Here is a 21,081-nt window from a genome sequence, read left to right as displayed (position 1 = left end):
GCATGTGGGATCTTCCCGGACCAGGGCACGAACCCGTGTCTCCTGCATCGGCAGGCGGATTCTCAACCACTGCGCCACCAGGGAAGCCCCAACTTACCTGTTAAAAGCAAAACATTTAAAACATTCAACAGAAAATATAGGGAAATTATCTTCTTGATCTTAGGATACAGAACATTCCTTGAACAAGATACCAACAGCATGAACCACAAGAAAAAACACTGATAAATTAGATAAAGACTGACAAGTTTAAATTAAGAACCCCTTTTCAACAGACACTATACCAAAAGTAAAAAAAAATACTCCTTACTATACAAATCGAATAATGATAAATCTAGAAAATTTATAGTAACTGTTCATGAAATTGTCTAAAAATAAGTTTTACACAAACTAGCAAAGAATAAGCCTATACAAAAAATTCAAGGCAGATATGAATAAAACTAAGCAAATACCTACATCTAACAAGTTTCCATCGCATTATTTTAATGGCACACATGAAACTTTTATGCCAGATGGAGATCAATAATGTAAATAAATATATATATTTTTAAAATCAGTAAACAAACACTTTGACCATACCACTGTCTCAAGAAAATCATAAGTGATTTTTAATGACATGTTAAACAGTGAAGACGGTAAGAAATGAAAGTCGTAATAATCTCATTGATATTAACATGTATAGCACCATTCAATAAACTCTGCATCTTGCTGAGCACCTGGTACTGTGACATACAAAATTAGTGGACACATAGTCCCTGATCTTTAGGGCTATAATCTCGGTAGCAAGAAGTAAAATACTCATATAGAGAGGCAAGTCAAATTTCCACCTAAGTCTCAAATCAATCTTTTTTTCTCAATCTTCACCATCTCTGTAAAGACTCCTAAGTGATCTCTTGTATTCATTTCATTCTATCCCAGCCTATTCACTATACTGCATCTATAAAACCTTTCTGAAATGTAAGAGAACCAGAGATGCATTTTTCAGTGAAAAAGTCTATAGATTCACAAACACAAGAGAGGATCTTCAAGATGGCAGAGAGAAGTAAGATGTGGAGATCACCGTCCTCCCCACAAATACATCAAAAATACATCTACATGTGGAACAACTCCTACAGAACACCTACTGAACACTGGCAGAAGACCTCAGATTTCCCAAAAGGCAAGAAACTCCCCAGTTACCTGGCCATGTGGCTGACAGGGTCTTGGTGCTCTGGCCGGGTGTCAGGCCTGAGGCTCTGAGGTGGGAGAGTTCAGGACACTGGACCACCAGAGGCCTCCCAGCCCCATGTAATATCAAACGGCGAGAGCTCTCCCAGAGAGCTCCATCTTAACGCTAAGACTCAGCTCCACTCAACGAACAGCAAGCTCCAGTGCTGGACACCCCATGCCAAACAATTAGCAAGACAGGAACACAACCCCACCCATTAGCAGAGAGGCTCCCTAAAATCATAATAAGTTCACAGACACTCCAAAACACACCACCAGACATGGTCCTGCCCAGCAGAAAGACAAGATCCAGCCTCATCCACCAGAACACAGGCACCAGGCCCCTCCACCAAGAAGCCTACACAACCCACTGAACCAACCTTACCCACTGGAGGCAGACACCAAAAACAACAGGAACTATGAACCTGCAGCCTGTGAAATGCAGACGCCCAAACACAGGAATTAAACCAAAATGAGAAGACAGAGAAATACACAGCAGATGAAGAAGCAAAGTAAAAACCCACCAGACCAAACAAATGAAGAGGAAACAGGCAGTCTACCTGAAAACGATTTCAGAATAATGAGAGTAAAGCTGATCCAAAATCTTGGAAGCAGAAAATACAAGAAACATTTAAAAGGCCCTAAAAGAACTAAACAGCAAACAAACAATGATGAACAACACAATAAATGAAATTAAAAATTCACCAGAAGGAATCAATAGCATACTAACTGAGGCAGAAGAATGGATAAGTGACCTGGAAGATAAAATAGTGGAAAAAACTACCACAGAACAGAATAAAGAAAAAAGGATGAAAAGAATTGAGGACAGTCTCAGAGACCTCTGGGAAAACATTAAATGCACCAACATTCGAGTTATAGGGGTCCCAAAAGAAGGAGAGAAAAAGAAAGGGACTGCGAAAATATTTCAAGAGATTATAGTTGAAAACTTCCCTACTATGGGAAAGGGAATAATAGTCAATCAAGTCCCGGAAGCACAGAGAGTCCCATACAGGATAAATCCAAGGAGAAACACACCAAGACACATATTAGTCAAACTATCAAAAATTAAATACAAAGAAAAAATATTAAAAGCAGCAAGAAAAAGGAACAAATAACATACAAGGGAATGCCCATAAGGTTAACAGCTGACCTTTCAGCAGAAACTCTGCAAGCCAGAAGGGACTGGCAAGACATATTTAAAGTGATGAAAAGGAAAAAGCTACAATCAAGATTACCCTACCCAGCAAGGATCTCATTCAGATTCAACAGAGAAATTTAAACGTTAGCAGACAAGCAAAAGCTAAGAGAATTCAACACCACCAGACCAGCTCTACAATAAATGCTAAAGGAACTTATCTAGGCAAGAAACACAAGAGAAGGAAAAGACCTACAATAACAAACCCAAAACAATTAAGAAAATGGTAATAGGAAAATACCTATCAATAATTACCTTAAATGTAAATAGATTAAATGCCCCAACCAAAAGACACACACTGGCTGAATGGATACAAAAAAAGGACCCGAATATATGCTGTCTACAAGAGACCCACTTCAGACCTAGGGACACATACAGACTGAAAGTGAGGGGATGGAAAAGATATTCCAGGCAAATGAAATCAAAACAAAGCTGGAGTAGCAATTCTCATATCAGACAAAACAGACTTCAAAATAAAGACTATTACAAGAGACAAAGAAGGACACTACATAATGATCAAGGGATCAATCCAAAAAGATATAACAATGGTAAATACTTATGCACCCAACACAGCAGCACCTCAATACATAAGGCAAATGCTAACAGCCATAAAAGGGGAAATCGACAGTAACACAATAATAATAGGGGACTTTAACACCCCACTTTCACCAATGGACAGATCATCCAAATTGAAAACAAATAAGGAAACACAAGCTTTAAATGATACACTAAACACCATGGACTTAACTGATATTTACAGGACATTCTCAAGTGCTCATGGAACACTCCCCAGGATAGATCATATCTTCGGTCACAAATCAAGCCTTTGTAAATTTAAGAAAATTGAAATCGTATCAAGTATCTTTTCTGCCCACACACTATGAGACTAGATATCAATTACAGGGAAAAAAACTGTAAAAAGTACAAACACATGGAGCCTAAACAATACACTACTAAATAACCAAGAGATCACTGAAGAAATCAAAGAGGAAATCAATAAATACCTAGAGGGACTCCCTGGTGGCACAGTGGTTAAGAATGCGCCTGCCAGTGCAGGGGACACAGGTTCAAGCCCTGGTCCGGGAAGATTCCCACGTGCTGCAGAGGAACTAAGCCCATGTGCCACAACTACTGAGCTTGCGCTCTAGAGCCCACGAGGCACAACAACTGAAGCCCATGCACCTAGAGCCCATGCTCTGCAACAAGAGAAGCCACCACAATGAGAAGCCTGCACACTGCAACTTGAGAAAGCCCACACGCAGCAACAAAGACCCAGCACAGCCAAAAAGAAAAAACAAAAAACAACCTAGAAACAAATGACAATGAAAACACAACAACCCAAAACCTATCGGATGCAGCAAAAGCAGTTCTAAGAGGGAAGTTTAGAGCAATACAATCTTACCTCAAGAAACAAGAAACATCTCAAATAAACAAACTAACCTTACACCTAAAGCAATTAGAGAAAGAAGAATTATAAAAAAAACCAAAGTTAGCAGAAAGAAAGAAATCATAAAGATCAGATCAGAAATAAATGAAAAAGAAACGAAGGAAACAATAGCAAAGATCAATAAAACTAAAAGCTGGTTCTTTGAGAAGATAAACAAAACTCACAAACCATTATCCAGATTCATCAAGAAAAAAGTGGAGAAGACAAATCAACAGAATTAGAAAGGAAAAACAAAAAGTAACAACTGACACTGCAGAAATACAAAGGATCATGAGAGATTACTACAAGCAACTATATGCCAGTAAGATGGACAACCTGGAAGAAACAGACAAATTCTTAGAAAGGCACAACTTTCTGAGACTGAACCAGGAACAAATAGAAAATATAAACAGACCAATCACAAGCACTGGAAGTGAAACTGTGATTAAAAATCTTCCAACAGGGCCTCCCTGGTGGCGCAGTGGTTGAGAGTCCGCCTTCCAATGCAGGGGACACGGGTTCGTGCCTCGTTCCAGGAAGATCCCACATTCCGCGGAGCGGCTGGGCCTGTGAGCCATGGCCGCTGAGCCTGTGGGTCCGGAGCCTGCGTGTCCGGAGCCTGTGCTCCGCAATGGGAGAAGCCACAACAGTGAGAAGCCGACGTACCACAAAAAAAAAAAAAAAAAAAAAAAAACTTCCAGCAAATAAAAGCCCAGGACCAGATGGATTCACAGGCGAAATCTATCAAACATTTAGAGAAGAGCTAACACCTATGCTTCTCAAACTCTTCCAAAAGATAGCAGAGGGAGGAACACTTCCAAACTCATTTTTGAGGGCACCATCACCCTGATACCGAAACCAGACAAAGATGTCACAAAAAGAGAAAACTACTGACCAATATCACTTTTGAATATAGATACAAAAATCCTCAACAAAATACTAGCAAACAGAATCCAACAGCACATTAAAAGGATCATACAACATGATCAAGTGGGGTTCATCCCAGGAATGCAAGGACTCTTCGATATACGCAAATCAATCAATGTGATACACCACATTAACAAACTGAACGATAAAAAATATGATCATCTCAATAGATGCAGGAAAAGCTGTCAATAAAATTCAACACCCATTTGTGATAAAAACCCTCCAGAAAGTAGGCATAGAGGGAACTTACCTCAACATAATAAAGGCCATATAAGACAAACCCACAGCCAACATCGTTCTCAGTGGTGAAAAACTGAAACCATTTCTACCAAAATCAGGAATAAGACAAAGTTGCCCACTCTCACCACTACTATTCAACATAGATTTGGAAGTTTTAGCCACAGCATTTAGAGAAGAAAAAGAAATGAAAGGAATCCAAATTGGAAAAGAAGTACAACTGCCACTGTTTGCTGATGACATGATACTACACATAGAGAATTGTAAAGATACTACCAGAAAACTACTAGAACTAACAGGTGAATTTGGTAAAGTAGCAGGATACAAAATTAATGCACAGAAATCTAACACAAAAGACCCTGAATAGCCAAAGCAATCTTGAGAAAGAAACACGGAGTTGGAGGAATCAGGCTCCCTGACTTCAGAGTATACTACAAAGCTATAGCAATCAAGACAGTATGGTACTGGCACAAAAACAGAAATATAGATCAATGGAACAGGATAGAAAGCCCAGAGATAAACCCACACACATATGGTCACCTTATCTTTGAAAAAGGAGGCAAGAATACACAATGGAGAAAAGACAGCCTCTTCAATAACTGGTGCTGGGAAAACTGGACAGGTACATGTAAAAGAATGAAATTAGAACACTCCCTAACACCATACGAAAAAATAAGCTCAAAATGGATCAAAGACCTAAATGTAAGGCCAGAAACTATCAAACTCTTAGAGGAAAACATAGGCAGAACACTCTATGACATAAATCACAGCAAGATCCTTTTTGACCCATCTCCTAGAGAAATGGAAATACAAACAAAAATAAACAAATGAAACTTAAAAGCTTTTGCATAGCCAAGGACACCATAAACAAGACCAAAAGACAACCCTCAGAATGGGAGAAAATATTTGCAAATGAAGCAACTGACAAAGGATTAATCTCCAAAATTTACAAGCAGTTCATGCAGCTCAATATCAAAAAACAAACAACCCAATCCAAAAATGGGCAGAAGACCTAAATAGACATTTCTCCAAAGAAGATATACAGATTGCCAAGAAACACATGAAAGGATGCTCAACATCACTAATCATTAGAGAAATGCAAATCAAAACTACAATGAGGTATATTTATACAATCCAATTGTGATCCTCAAACCAGTCAGAATGGACATCATCAAAAAATCTACAAACAATAAATGCTGGAGAGGATGTGGAGAAAAGGGAACCCTCTTGCACTGTTGGTGGGAATGTAAAGTGGTACACTCACTATGGAGAACAGTATGGAGGTTCCTTAAAAAACTAAAAATAGAACTACCATAATACCCAGCAATCCCACTACTGGGCATATACCCTGAGAAAACCATAATTCAAAAAGAGTCATGTACTATAGTGTTCACTGCAGCACTATTTACAATATCCAGGTCATGGAAGCAACCTAAGTGTCCAGCAACAGATGACTGGATAAAGAAGATGTGGCACATATATACAATAGAATACTACTCAGCCAGAAAAAAAAGAAATTGAGTTATTTGTAGTGAGGTGGATGGACCCAGAGTCTGTCATACAGAGTGAAGTAAGTCAGAAAGAGAAAAACAAATACCGTATGCTAACACATATATATGGAATATATATGGAATCTAACACATATATGCTAACATATATAAGTGGTTCTGAAGAACCTAGGGGCAGTACAGGAATAAAGACACAGACGTAGAGAATGGACTTGCAGACACAGGGAGAGGGAAGGGTAAGCTTGGCCGAAGTGAGAGAGTGGCATTGACATATATACACTACCAAATGTGAAAGAGATAGCTAGTGGGAAGCAGCCACATAGCACAGGGATATCAGTTCCATGCTTTGTGGAGCACAGAGAGGGTGGGAGGGAAATAAAAGAGGGAGGGGATTTGGGGGTATATGTATACATATAGCTGATTCACTTTGTTATACAGCAGAAACTAACACAACATTGTAAAGCAACTATACTCCAATAAAGATGTATTAAAGAAAAAGAAGAAAAGAAACACTAGGCACAGGACTGAAAAATGGAATTCATATGAAAGACTGTACTGAACAATGAAGCACAGGAGCCTTCATCTAAGCTGCTTCTATAGTTAGGAAATAAGTGCCTACTTACCCTAGGGGAAAATGAGGATTCTTCTTTAGAAAACTAAACCAGAACAACCTCTAGATACTGATACTTGGAGGTTGCTCCAAGGAAAATGACAGCCTACCAAAGGACCTTTAGGTGAAGTCCACCAGGAGTCAAGCAATCAGCTTTTTAGTGTCTCAGAAAAGCAGGAAAAATTTTTATTTCCAAAGATAAAGTGCTACAAAAAATAAGAAGAAAAGAAAAAGCTCTTGGAAAATAAATATTGTAATAGTAGAAATAAAGAATTCAGTAGAAAGAATTGAAAATAAAGCTGAGGAAATCTCTCAGAAAATAGAACAGAAAATTAGACAAGCAATCCAAGAGTCTTCCATCCAACAGAATAGGGATCAGCAAACTTTTTCTTCAAAGAGCCAGACAGTAAATAGTTTAGGCTTTGCAGGCCATATGGTCTCTTGTTGCAACCAAACAACTCTGCTGTTGTACTATGAAAGCAGCCAAAAACAGTACATAAACAAATGGGGCAGACAGCAGGCAAGATCTGGCCTGTGAGCTATAGTTTGCTGACCCTTGCAATAAAAGAATTAAAAAAGAGAGAGAGAGAAAATAAAAAACACAGAAGAATAAATCATCAAATAAATTATTTAAGAAAATTCCCAGAACTAAAACCCTGAGTTTTTAGATTGAAAGAGTCCAACACAAAGCAAATCATATCATCAAACTTCAGAACACCAGGATAAACAGATCACAAAAGTTCCCAAAGAGAGAAAAAAATTGGTCTTATACAAAGATAAGGAAACTAGATGATATCTGCTTTTTTAAGAGCAACACTAAACTAGAAAGCCTAGAAAGCGTTCAATATTGAAAGAGAATTCTATGTAGCAATCACAGGTGAGGGGAGAATAAAGGTGTTTATCAGACACATAATAAATTAAAAATTTACCTCTAAGGTACCCTTATTTGAGAGCTATTGAAAGATGTATTCCAACAAAATAATAGAGTAAGCCCAAAATAAGGAAGACATGATAGCCAGGAAAAACAGGAACCCAACATAGGAGGAGCTGAGGGAAGTCCTAGAACAACAGCTGTGCAACAAGCCTAGAAAGTGAGTCCAGATTGGAATTGGAGGAAGAAGGGATTCAGGAAGGAGTCTTTAGGATAAAGAATGGAAGTGATGTATTTGAACATATGAAAAATATTGACAGCATGTGGCACAGATGTGGAGCACTTAAAAAAATTAACTAAAAATACACAAAAACCCAGGCAAAATAAAAAAGTGAGAAAAGTATTAACTCCAAAAGAAGCAAAAGGACAGCTAACATCATACTTAACAGTAAAAAGAGGAATCCATTTCCTCTAAGGTCAGAAACAAGACAAGGATGTCCACTCTTAGCACTTTTATTCAACACAGTATTGGAAGTCCTAGCCACAGCAATCAGATAAGAAAAAGAAATAAAAGGAATCCAAACTGAAAAGGAAAAAGTAAAACTGTCCCTATTTGCAGGTGACATGATACTATACACAGAAACTCCTAAACACACCACCAGCAAACTACTAGAGCTCAATGAATTTGGTAAAGTTGCAGGATGCAAAATTAATATACAGAAATCTGTTGCATTTCTATATACTAACAACAAACTATCAGAAAGAGAAATTAAGGAAACAATTCCACTCACCACTGCATCTTAAAGAATAAAACACCCAGGGATAAACCTACCTAAGGTGGTAAAAGATCTGTACTCGGAAAACTGTAAGATACTAATGAAAGAAATTGAAGATGATACAAACATATGGAAAGATATACCACGTACATGGATTGGAAGAGTTAATATTGTTAAAATGACCATACTAGCCAAGGCAATTTACAGATTCAGTGCAATCCCTATCAAGATACCAAGGGCATTTTTTGCAGTACCAGAACAAATAATTTTAAAATTTGTATGGAAACACAAAAGACCCCAAATAGCCAAAGCTATCTTGAGAAAGAACAGAGCTGGAGGAATCATGCTCCCTGACTTCAGGCTACACTCCAAAGCTACAGTAATCAAAACAGTATGGTACTGGCACAAAAACAGACATTTAGGTCAGTGGCACAGAGAGCCCAGAAATAAACCCACACATTCGTGGTCAATGAATCTACAACAATGGAGGCAAGAATATACAACTGAGAAAAACAGCCTCTTCAATAAATGGTGCTGGGAAAACTGGACAACTACATGTAAAAGAATGACATCAAAACATTCTCTAACACCATATACAAAAATAAACTCAAAATGGATTAAAGACCTAAACATAAGACCAGAAATCATAAAACTCCTAGAAAAAAACATAGGCAGAACACTCTGACATAAATCATAGCAATATTTTTTTGGAGTTGTCTCCAAAAGAAAAGGAAATAAAAGCAAAAATTTAAAAATGGGACCTAATTAAACTTAAAAGTTTTTGCACAGCAAAAGAAACCATTGGCAAAACGAAAAGACAACCAACTGAATGGGAAAAAATATTTGCTAACAATATGACCAATAAGGAGTTTATATCCATAATATGATAAACAGCTCATACAACTTAACATCAAAAACCCCCCAAACACCTCAATTAGAAAATTGGCAGAAGACCTAAACAGACATTTTTCCAAAGAAGACATACAGATGGCCAACAGGCACATGAAAAGATGCTAAACACTGTTAATCATCAGAGAAATGCAAATTAAAACTACAATGAGATATTATCTCACACCTGCCAGATGGCTATCATCAAAAAGACCACAAATAAATGCTGGTGAGGATGTGGGGAAAAGGGAACCCTCGTACACTGTTGGTGGGAATGTAAACTAGCATGGTCACTGTGGAAAACTGTACAGCAGTTTCTCAAAAATCTAAAAATAAAACTACCATATTACCCAGCAATTCCACTGCTGGGTATATGTCCAAAAAAAATCCAAAAACACTAATTCAGAAAGATACATGCACCCCAATGTTCATATCAGCATTATTTACAATAGCCAAGATATGGAAGCAACCTAAGTGTCCATCAACTGATGAATGGATAAAGAAGATGTGGTATACACACACACACACTGGAATACTACTCAGCCATAAAAAAGAATGAAATTTTGCCATTTGCAACAACATGGATAGACTTAGAGGGTATAAGTGAAATAAGTCAAAAGATGGAGAAAGACAAATACTGTATGATATCATCACTTATATGTAGAATCTAAAAAATAAAACAAACTAGTGAATATAACAAAAAGGAAACAGACTCACAGATATAGAGAACAAACTGATGGTTACCAGTGGGGAGAGGGAAAGGTGATAGAGCAAGATAGGGGTAGGAGACTAAGAGGTACAAACTGTTATGCATAAAATAAATAAGCTACAAGGATAAATATATCCTTGTACAGCATGAAACATAGCCAATATTTTATAATAACCATAAATGGAGTATAACCTTTAAAAATTGTGAATCACTATGTTGTACACCTATAACTCATATAATATGGTACATCAACTATATCTCAATTAAAAACAAAAAACACTAAACACATTTAAAAAGTCATTAGAGTGAAAGTGACATTTTAAAGGAAAAAAAGCAAAAGGCTGTAGTGTATGTCACTATTTGGCTTAGCAAGAAACAATATCTTTATAATCAAAATAATGAGATATTGATCATTAATTTAACCAGAAATTATAATATATGTAATCATAGGGGGGAAAGGAATTAGGAGAGTAGGGTCGAAAGCTAGATCTGCATCTCCTACAGCAAGAAGTGAAGAGACTATGCCTAAACCTGATTATTTAAGAAATACCAGTCTACACATGGTATTTAGGAATAAAGAGCTAAATACCAGGGAAAATGGCCAAAAGGATTAAAAGTAGTTTCCTAAAAGTAGGACTTGGAGATAGAGAAGGGTAGGGTTCTATAAGGCTTTTAATTTTACTTGGCTGTTAACTATGTAAATATATGACTTTCAAAAATTAATTTAAAATAATTAAAATTTATTACAAAGCCAATAACTAGCAAAAAATATTTGCAACACTATATTATTATAACAATCTTATAAACAGAAGACCAATATCTTAAAATTATAAGGAACTCTGACAAAAGACAACAACATAATATAATATATGCAAGGGACATGAACAGGCAATTCACACAAAAAACATTACTATCCAAGGTGCATATAAAAAACTTTCACCCTTAAAAGCAATAAAAGAAAAAATCCAGATTAAAACAACAAAGCAGTGTTATTTTAACCTACTAATTAGCAAAAATTTGAGGAATGAGTAATACTAGTGTTGTAAAATGCATTCATTGTGAAAGTGTAAGCTGATATATCATTACAATTTTGGTGATATGAATCAAAATCTTAAAAATATGTATGACATCTAATTCACTAATTCCTGTTAAAAATGCATCCTTAAGGAAATAGTTACAAATACAAATACATACAGCTACAAGGGTATATATTTTAGCAAATTTCCTTAAGACTGTCTTTTTCATACTGATTTACCTGAAACAATAAAATAGCCTTACCTGAACTGTACGTCCTGCATTGATATGCTCTTCATGCAACTTGTCCCAGATTCTGCACCTCTGATACTATACGAAAGAAAGGGGAAAGGTACTGAATTTTTTTTTTTATCACTAAGTGATTATTCCCAATTTACCTCAAAAATCCCCACTCACCCACCCAAACTTAAACATACCAGTTAAAAAAGTTACTGACTTAGTAGTGGAAATTAACTGTCCAAAGACCATACAAGTAGGAAGTTTTGAAAATCATTACACATAAAATTCTGGTAAATGGTAAAAACAAACAAAAATCACTAAATACTCTTTATTTTACTGAAAAAGATTATATATTTTGTCTATAATGGACACTCTTTGGAGGTGAAAAAAATAAGAATGTAAAAGAGTGTGAAAAATGAAAAGATTAACAGCATTCATCAGATATTCTTACTATATATGAAGACTTTGAAATGTTTGTTAATGATAGAGTCAAGTGTTGAAAACTAAAATCTGATTTGAGAAAAAGTAACATGGATACTGCAGACTAGAAAGTATATAAAAATGAGAATGAACATTTAATATATATGTCTTAATTTTACCAAGGTAATGTTTAGTTTTCAGAGTTAGTCCAAGAAACTTAACGAGCATGATAATGGAAAATTTTTCATTTGACAGGAAAATGTGATAACATTATGACGGAATACTTGTATAAAATATAAACAACACCAAATGTCACATATTAATTTTGGTTGAGATAAAAAACCCAACTAATTAAGATGTTAGCAGATGTGAATCATGACATTAAACACATTTTTGGTATAACCCCCCCACACACACTACTTTGAAAGCACAGAAACATGAAAGTGCCCCATATACACATGGAAGGAAAAACAGATTATAAAAGTAGAGCACTAAAATTTTTTCTAGGGTATTTTTATATTCCCTATTCTGCATATTCTTTAAATTTGGTAGTGAATAATGCAGCAAAAAACTCTTCTGATACTCCTGAATTTTTGTTTTTTATATCATCTAAGAACTAAACAATAGCCATTAAGCTTAAAAATAACTAGACTATGGAGAACAATATGGAGGTTCCTTAAAAAACTAAAAATAGAACTACCATATGACCCAGCAATCCCACTACTGGGCATATACCCTGAGAAAACCAAAATTCAAAAAGACACAGGCACCCCAATGTTCACTGCAGCACAATTTACAATAGCCAGGACATGGAAGCAACCTAAATGTCCATCAACAGATGAATGGATAAAGAAGACGTGGTACATATATACAATGGAATATTACTTAGCCATAAAAAGAATGAAATTGGGTCATTTGTAGAGATGCAGATGGACCTAGAGACTACATCTACAGAGTGAAGTAAGTCAGAAAGAGAAAAACAAACATTGTATATTAATGCATATATGTGGAATCTAGAAAAATGGTATAGATGATCTTATTTGCAAAGCAGAAATAGAGACACAGATGTACAGAACAAACATATGGACACCAAGGGGGAAGGAGGGTGGTGGGATGAATTGGGAGATTGGGATTGACATATATACGCCATTGAAACTATGTATAAAACAGATAACTAATGAAAACCTACTGTATAGCACGAGGAACTCTAGTTAAAGTGCTCTGTGTGGTGACCTAAATGGGAAGGAAATCAAAAAAGAGCAGATATATGTGTACATATAGCTGATTCACTTTGCTGTACAGTAGAAACTGACACAACATTGTAATGCAACTATACTCCAATCAAAATTAATTAAAAAATAGACTGTATTGAGAATATATTTACCAAACATAAACTTAAAACCACTACACAATCAAATAAATTTAAAACCACTATCAAACTACTTTTACTTCTAAGAAAAATTTAATTGATGCCATCAGACCCAGTATAAATGCTCCTTTAGTGTTATCATATAAACAAAAAGAATGTAAGCCAAAGATTCATGTCTGAAAATAAGCCACTTTAAAATTTATTACTTAATACTGATCTGTCATGATATTTTAAGAAAAATTAGGGCTTCCCTGGTGGCGCAGTGGTTGGGAGTCCGCCTGCTGATGCAGGGGACACAGGTTCATGCCCCGGTCCGGGAGGATCCCGCATGCCACGTAGCGGCTGGGCCCATGAGCCATGGCCGCTGAGCCTGCGTGTCGGGAGCCTGTGCTCCGCGACGGGAGAGGCCACAAAAGTGAGAGGCCTGAATACCGCAAATAATAATAATAATAATAATAATAATGTTAAGGGAACAGTTGAAAATCCAGAGAGGTCAGGGTTGCAAGAATCGTGGAGCAGAGTATCAGAGAGGAAAAAGCTGCATGTGAGGAGATAACTGAAATGAGAGGACTATACTGAGACAGAGCTCCAGAGATCTACAGGGTTTTCCTTTTGAGTCTTCAGCTGAATACAGATCAGCACATGCACATAAGCAAACTACCTGAAGTCAGAAAAAGAACCACTGGAAAAGACCAGGTAGACTAATCCCCCAAAATCACACAAGGCCAGAAACAGTTCATGTGACCACAAGTCAGACTGGAAAAATCTCTCAACACACTAGACATCAGGTGGAGTACTCCAAAGCACTGTCGTACATGGGGAAAAATTAGGCCTGGAATAAAGGCTATTCTGATCCTATGCAAGCTTAAAAGAGCCTCAAAAGGATCAAACTGTTCCCAAACAACTTAAATGTATCTCAGAATAAATAAAGCTCAAAAGTACTCAAAGTAATTTAAAAATATTCAGTATCCAACAAGTTCAGAATGTCTGGCATCCAATAAACAATTATCATGCATGCAAAAAAGCAGGAAAATATCTGCAATGAGAAAAACCAATCAATAGTAACAGATTTAGATATGATAGAGATAATGGAATTAATAGACAAGGATATTAAAAATTATTATGAAATATTCCATGTTGTTAAGAAAGCAGAAAACATGGGCATATTGAGACATGGAAGATATTTTTAAAAATTCAATTCCTAAAATTAAAAAAGGTATCTGAAATGAAAAATGCAATGGATTGGTTTAATTGAAGGTAAGACAATGCAAAGAAAAGACTAGTAAATTTAAAGATATAAAGGAGAATCAATCCAAAATGAAACACAGAGACAGAAAAAAAGATGGACAATAAATGAATAGAGTATCAATGAGTCGCAGGCCCATTGAAAGCAACTGGGCTCCTTGAAGGACAGAAAAAAATTTTGAAAAACTAATGAGACAGTGACCGAGATGGTGGAGGAGGAAGACCCTGATCTCACCTCTTCCCATAGGTACACCGAAATTACAACTAATTTCAGAGCAATTATGGATGAGAATGACTTAAAGACTAGCAGAAGAGATTTTCCACAACTAAAGATATAAAGAAGGAACCATACAGTTTATGGTCAAAAGGTACAAACTTGCAGTCATAAGATAAATAAGTACTAGGGATATAATGTATGCCATGATTAATATATATAATTAACACTGCTGTATGTTATATATGAAAGTTAAGAAAGTAAATCCTAATTTAAATCTCATGACAAGAGAAAAAATGTTTTTATTTTGTATCTATATGAGATGATGGACATTCACTATTTTATTGTGATAATCATTTCATGATGTATGTAAGTCAAATCATTGTATTGTACACCTTAAACTTACACAGTGCTATATGTGTTATATCCCAGTAAGGACAAAAAAAAAAGAAAAATGAGTGGCCAAAGCTTTTCCAAATCTGGCAAAAATGATAAACCCACAGATCCAAGAAACTCAAGGAATACCATAAATAAGAAAAATGAACAAAACTAAACTAATGCACATCATAATAAAATTACTTACAATAAGCGGTAGAAAAATCTTAAAAACAGCAAGAGGGAAAAAAAGATACGTGAAGTAGAGAGCAACACAGATAAGAATGACAAAAGACTTCTAGTGAGAAACAATGCAAGCCAGAAAACACCAGAGCAACATCTTGAAAGTACTTAAACAATCTAAAACTCAACCTAGAATTCTATACACAGGGAAAATATTTTTTTAAGTGAAGGCAAAATAAACATTTTTTTTTCAAACACAAAAAAGCAAGCAGAATTCATTACCAGCAAACCTGTACTACAAGAAATGTTAAAGGAAGTCCTTCAGGTTGATGGGAAAATGATACCAGACAGAAGCCTGGTTCTACAAAAAAGTGACAGCATTGAAAAATGGTAAATATATAGATAAATATAAAATATACTTTTTAATATTTTAAAAATCTCTTTGAAAGATAATGGTGTTCAAAACAAAAATAACAATATTGCATAGAAGTAAAATATATTACAATAATACTACAAAGACCCTGAGAGAGGAAATCAAAGTGTACTGTTATAAGGCTATTTATTTATTTATTTACGACTGTGGCTTCTCTTGTTGCAGAGCATGGGCTCCAGGCGTGTGGGCTTCAGTAGCTGTGGCGCGTGGGCTCAGTAGTTGTGGCTCATGGGCTCTAGAGCATAGGCTCAGTAGTTGTGGCACAGGGGCTTAGTTGCTCCGCGGCATGTGGGATCTTCCCAGACCAGCGCTCGAACCCGTGTCCCCTGCACTGGCAGGCAGATTCTTAACCACTGTGCCACCAGGGAAGTCTGAGGTTCTTATAATATACGTGAAGTGAGATATATATATATATATATATATATATGAAAACACATTACTTGAAGGTAGACTGTCATAAGTTAAAGATGAATACTCTGAACTGTAAAGCAACCATTAAATAAAAAAACAAAGAGGTATAATTAATAAGCCAACAACAAAAAAATGGAATCTTAAAAAATATGCAATTGGGCTTTCCTGGTGGTGCAGTGGTTGAGAGTCCGCCTGCTGATGCAGGGGACACTGGTTTGTGTCCCGGTCTGGGAAGATTCCACATGCTACGGAGTGGCTAGGCCCGTGAGCCATGGCCGCTGAGCCTGCGCATCTCGAGCCTGTGCTCCACAACGGGAGAGGCCACAACACTGAGAGGCCTGAGTACCACAAAAAAAAAAAAAAAAAAATGTAATTAATCCAAAAGGGAGTAAAAGATGAAAAAAGGGGACAAAGAATAGATGGGACAAACAGACAAAAAGAGCAAGATGGTAGAGTTAAAGAAAACCATTTGATAAACATCTGTTTATTATAAAAATTCTCAGCAAACTTAAAAAAGAAGTTAACATCAGAGGCATCTACAAAAACCTTACAGTCAACATCATGCTTAGTGGTGAAAGACCATTCCCTAATATTGGGAACAAGGTAAGGAGGTCTGATTTTGCCATTCCTATTCAATATTGCACTGGAGGCCCTAGTCAGCACAATAAGGTAAGAAAGGAAGTGAGGGAAGAAAGGGAAGGAGGGAAGGAAGGGAGGGAAGAGGGGAAGGGAAAGGGAGGAAACAGAAGAAAGTAAGAAGGAGAGGAAGGAAGGAAGGAAGTGGGAAGACAGGCAAAGACTGGAAAGGAAGAAATAAAACAGTTTGTCTTCACATGATTATCTACAAAGAAAACATCAAAGACTACATTCAAAAAGACTGAATAGCAATGACTGGGGAGATTATCTGTCAAGAGATTGGGTAAAACAGCTTGTCTTTGCCAACGGCTTCTCCTTAGGGCTTCTCTCTAAAGGGTTTTTAAAGGTAATGGCAGCTTTGCAAGGAAATATTTTCTAGATGATGTTGGATTTATACTTTTCCTTTATCTTCACAGAGTGGGCAGAAGGATTTGCCTCAGCACTACTTGCTCTTAAGTGGCTTCCAGGCCATTAGGCTCTGACCCAACATTTCAAGGTAGGTAGAACTCAGAATGACATCCCCAAAGTGCATGGGATTCTGCTCTTTCCTCCACTGGATACTGAAACTTCAGATAAATACTTTTAACTGCTATGAATAAACAGGATCAAGAAAGAGGAAAAACAACTACAGAAAAAATTCATAGATACTGTTTTTCAGTCATTTCAGAAAGATGTATTGTCTCACTACATGCATTCATGTTGCTCTTCATTGACATGTTATGGCCCCATGGTCTACCAGTGGTGCCATGGTTCTCCTCTGGCACAGGCATATGCAGAGAATCCAACATTCACGGAAACAGCCTTTCCCGTAGACTTTCCCGTGAGGCGAGAGCACATTCTTATCCTGGTGACACAAAAGCCGTGTTCACCATTCTCATCCTGGTGAATACGCTCTCTCCTTTTACACACTCTTCTATTTTATCTTTTTGGATAACCCTGATTATAAACCCACACCATGGTGTGATGAACGCCTCTGCACAGGTGTTTTTAGGCTTCCAACATTCATCCCTTTGTGCTCTTTGGCAGTGACACCCAGGTCTCAGTTTTGCTTTGCCTGCTGGGCAAAAAGAACAAATAATTGAAGAGTGGTTCCTGGACTAAAAGTTCTCTCTAGAACACTCCACCACTTATTTAATCAACTTTATATATTTGTAGCCTCACATTTTATGTCATTTCATCTTCCAGAATATTTTGATTCAAAATTGAATAACAATAATAATTCTGCTTCATACTGCTTAGAGTATAAAAACATGAAAGCTACTCATAATTACTAAAAATAATTTTCTAAAATTATATAATGTTATTCATTATAGAGGTTCAGGGAATTTGATAATGATATAACATAGAGAATGTTCAGAATTTAGGAGTTTAAAGTATAAAAGCACTTTAATTTAAACTTTATGCTAACACTTAAAAGATTTATTTGAATTTACAAAGTATAGTAGGGAAAAAAGAGGTTTCAATTGGAGAGAAAAAGACCTGGGAATACTCTGAGGTATAAAGTCACATGTGGAATCCAAAGGACTGAAGTAAGATCAATGTTTTTGTGGTATAATGTATGATGGGAAGAGTGATGAGAAAAGCAGAAAAAGTAGATGAAGGCTTCTTTTGCCAGGTATCAGAGGATATCTCAGTGATCAGAATGAACAGAACTTTTCATAGGGAAGATGATGGTTTTGTGGGAGATTAATTAGGTGGGATAATAATCAGTATTGTAGATGATAAAAAGGGTAAGTATTCAATTCAAATAAATTTACTTAATTAAACTCAACAAAAGAGAAAATATCAAAGACTCTAAAAGTAAAGCTACATAATATTAATAGATGGCCCAATGATTATAAGCCATAAACTTAGGATTACTCATGTAATGAAGATAAATAATAATATTTACCTTACAGTGTAGCTAATGTAAGGCACCTTACTGTGCCTACCATGTATAAAAAATATAAAACCCAAAACAAACACATAGGGTCTCAGGAATGCTGTGAATCTCCTAATGATTACAATTAATTAATTGACAGCACCAATGTTGACTGCCCGAGAATGATAACTTACTTACAAGTAACTCATTTCCAAGTATCAACCTTGCATTCAAGGGTTCTTCACATAATATCTCAATCCTCAGAATAACTCTATGAGAAAGATTTTAATGTTACCTTTACAACTCTCTAAAGATCAATCATGGGGTGGTGAACCTTAAGGTCTACTGCAGAGTGCTGTGTGAGGATGGTGCATTTATATCTGACCCAGGATGTAATCAACCAGAGCATGTTCCATAGAACATTACTAAGTTGGGATCTGAACAAAAAAACAAAGTTTGAAAGGTGAACAAATGGAGTGGATGTTGCTAACAGATGTAGGAAAGGCAAAGTATTCAACTCTATTTTTTTTTTTTTTTTACATCTTCCTTCTTCATTGAGGAAAATGATCATAAAATAGAACTGTCCGCAATAAACATGACTAAGAGGAAAATGAAAACCAAGAAAGAGCAAGAACAAACTTAGAACACACTATGTTTCAAGCACAACATTAGAAGATTAATATATTTAGCAGCATAGTGATCTCAAGAAAGTAATTTAACCACTCCAAGTCCGCTTCCCCATCTAAAAAAGGAAGATAATAATAAGGGTAACCTATAGGGATGTTGTGAGGATTAAATAATATGATATATATAAAAACCTTACACAGCACTCAACAAATAAACACAAGAGCTACTACCTTTACTATTATTATTATTTGTTCACTTGTCAAGTAAGTTGTAGAAGAGATTAGTGTCTCGGAAGAAGACTGAATAGATGACCTTATGTCTTATAATAATAAAATTCTACGAAAAATAAGGAATAAAATAGGTCAGACTTTGTATGCTTGCTACACAATGTTAAACCTAAATTAGGTTACATTATTAAAGGCTATTATTCCAAACACTTGGAGAGGAGTTCACCACCTGTGCTGAGGCTTTCCTATCCTGTAACACAAGAGAAAGCAAACTGAATCAGGAATCTATCAGAAAAAAAGAATGAGTGGAAAAATGTGATTTTAAGATTGAAATAAACATTCTCAGGCTAAAAAGTGAAATGGGAAAGGTTTCTGTTGTAACCACAAGTTAAGAAAACAAATAAATGAAACCAAATCAAAAAATAACAAATCAATAAGACAGCAAACACCAACACTTATGAAAAGCTAACATATATTTATATCCTGTAATAATTTCCCTTCTCATTAAACCTGGCAGACTGAACACAAACATTCATCTCTGTTCTTTTCCGAAACTCAAGTAAAATGACAGTAAAGAACTTTAAAAGGTATAAATTCACAAGAGTAATGAGAATACAACAGAAGATATCAATGGACAAGAAATTTTAACAAAATTTTGGAAGCTAGAAAGACTATGGACATGTTGCAGCTGAACTTAGCAGATCAGAGAAAGCTGAAACCTAGGGCTGCAGAAGGGGTGGATGGTAGGGGAGAAAGGCAGTGAGAAGCAAACCAATACATAGCACTACTCCAGAAAGACGCAGTAACCAGAGGTACCAGCTACCAGGTAACCAGGAGGATGTCTATGGTGGGGCTAAAAACAGGATTAGTTGAAAGTTTATGCAAGGAATAGGTAGTCTATCAGATGTCCTCTCCAAAGGCCCAAGCAACTGGACTGCCTCTATCATCACAGAAGACAACACTCCAGGAGAGTACCTGGTGGTTCCCCATCAAAACAGATCCTCCTCTGTTCACCTCTCCAGGGAATAAGGCCCCTACTACTGCCCTGCTACCCATTCTCCCTCTCTCTCTCTGCTACCCATTCTCTCTCTCTCTCTCTCTCTCTCTCTCTCTCTCTCTCTCTCTCTCTCTCTCTCTCTCTCACACACACACACACACACACACACACACACACACACACACACACACACACACACCCCTTCCAATTACCACTCTTAAATATTGACAGCTAGCCAAGAAAAGCCTAAAATACTGTAGACTGACACAAAGAAAGGAGGGAAGGAGGAGAGGAAGAAAGGGAGGGAGGCAGAAAAGGAGAGAGAGAAAGAGAGAGAAGAATACATTTAAGAAAAGAAAAGGAAAAAAGAGAGAAGAGAAGGAGGAGGAAAGAAGGGGGAAGAAGGAAGAGAGGGAGGGAGGGAAGAAGGAAGGAAGGAATGAAGGGGGAGGAAGGGGGGGAAAAGGAAGAAGGGAGGA

General features: G+C 36.5%; 1 protein-coding gene across 6 annotated transcripts in view; it reads right to left on the bottom strand.

Moving 5' to 3' along the window:
- The window catches only part of STX17 (syntaxin 17), a 91,032-nt gene that overhangs the window by 57,421 nt on the left and 12,530 nt on the right, over window positions 1-21,081 (bottom strand). For all 6 annotated transcript variants that reach the window (XM_059071025.2, XM_067039780.1, XM_067039779.1 and 3 more), the window contains one exon: window positions 11,629-11,694. In XM_059071025.2, coding sequence (XP_058927008.1) covers window positions 11,629-11,694 — 66 coding nt within the window. The remainder of the gene's footprint in view (window positions 1-11,628; window positions 11,695-21,081) is intronic.

Source organism: Kogia breviceps, chromosome 8 (genome assembly GCF_026419965.1).
Source record: "Kogia breviceps isolate mKogBre1 chromosome 8, mKogBre1 haplotype 1, whole genome shotgun sequence".
NCBI classification, from domain to species: domain Eukaryota; kingdom Metazoa; phylum Chordata; class Mammalia; order Artiodactyla; family Physeteridae; genus Kogia; species Kogia breviceps.
This window is presented reverse-complemented; position numbering and strand designations above follow the sequence as displayed.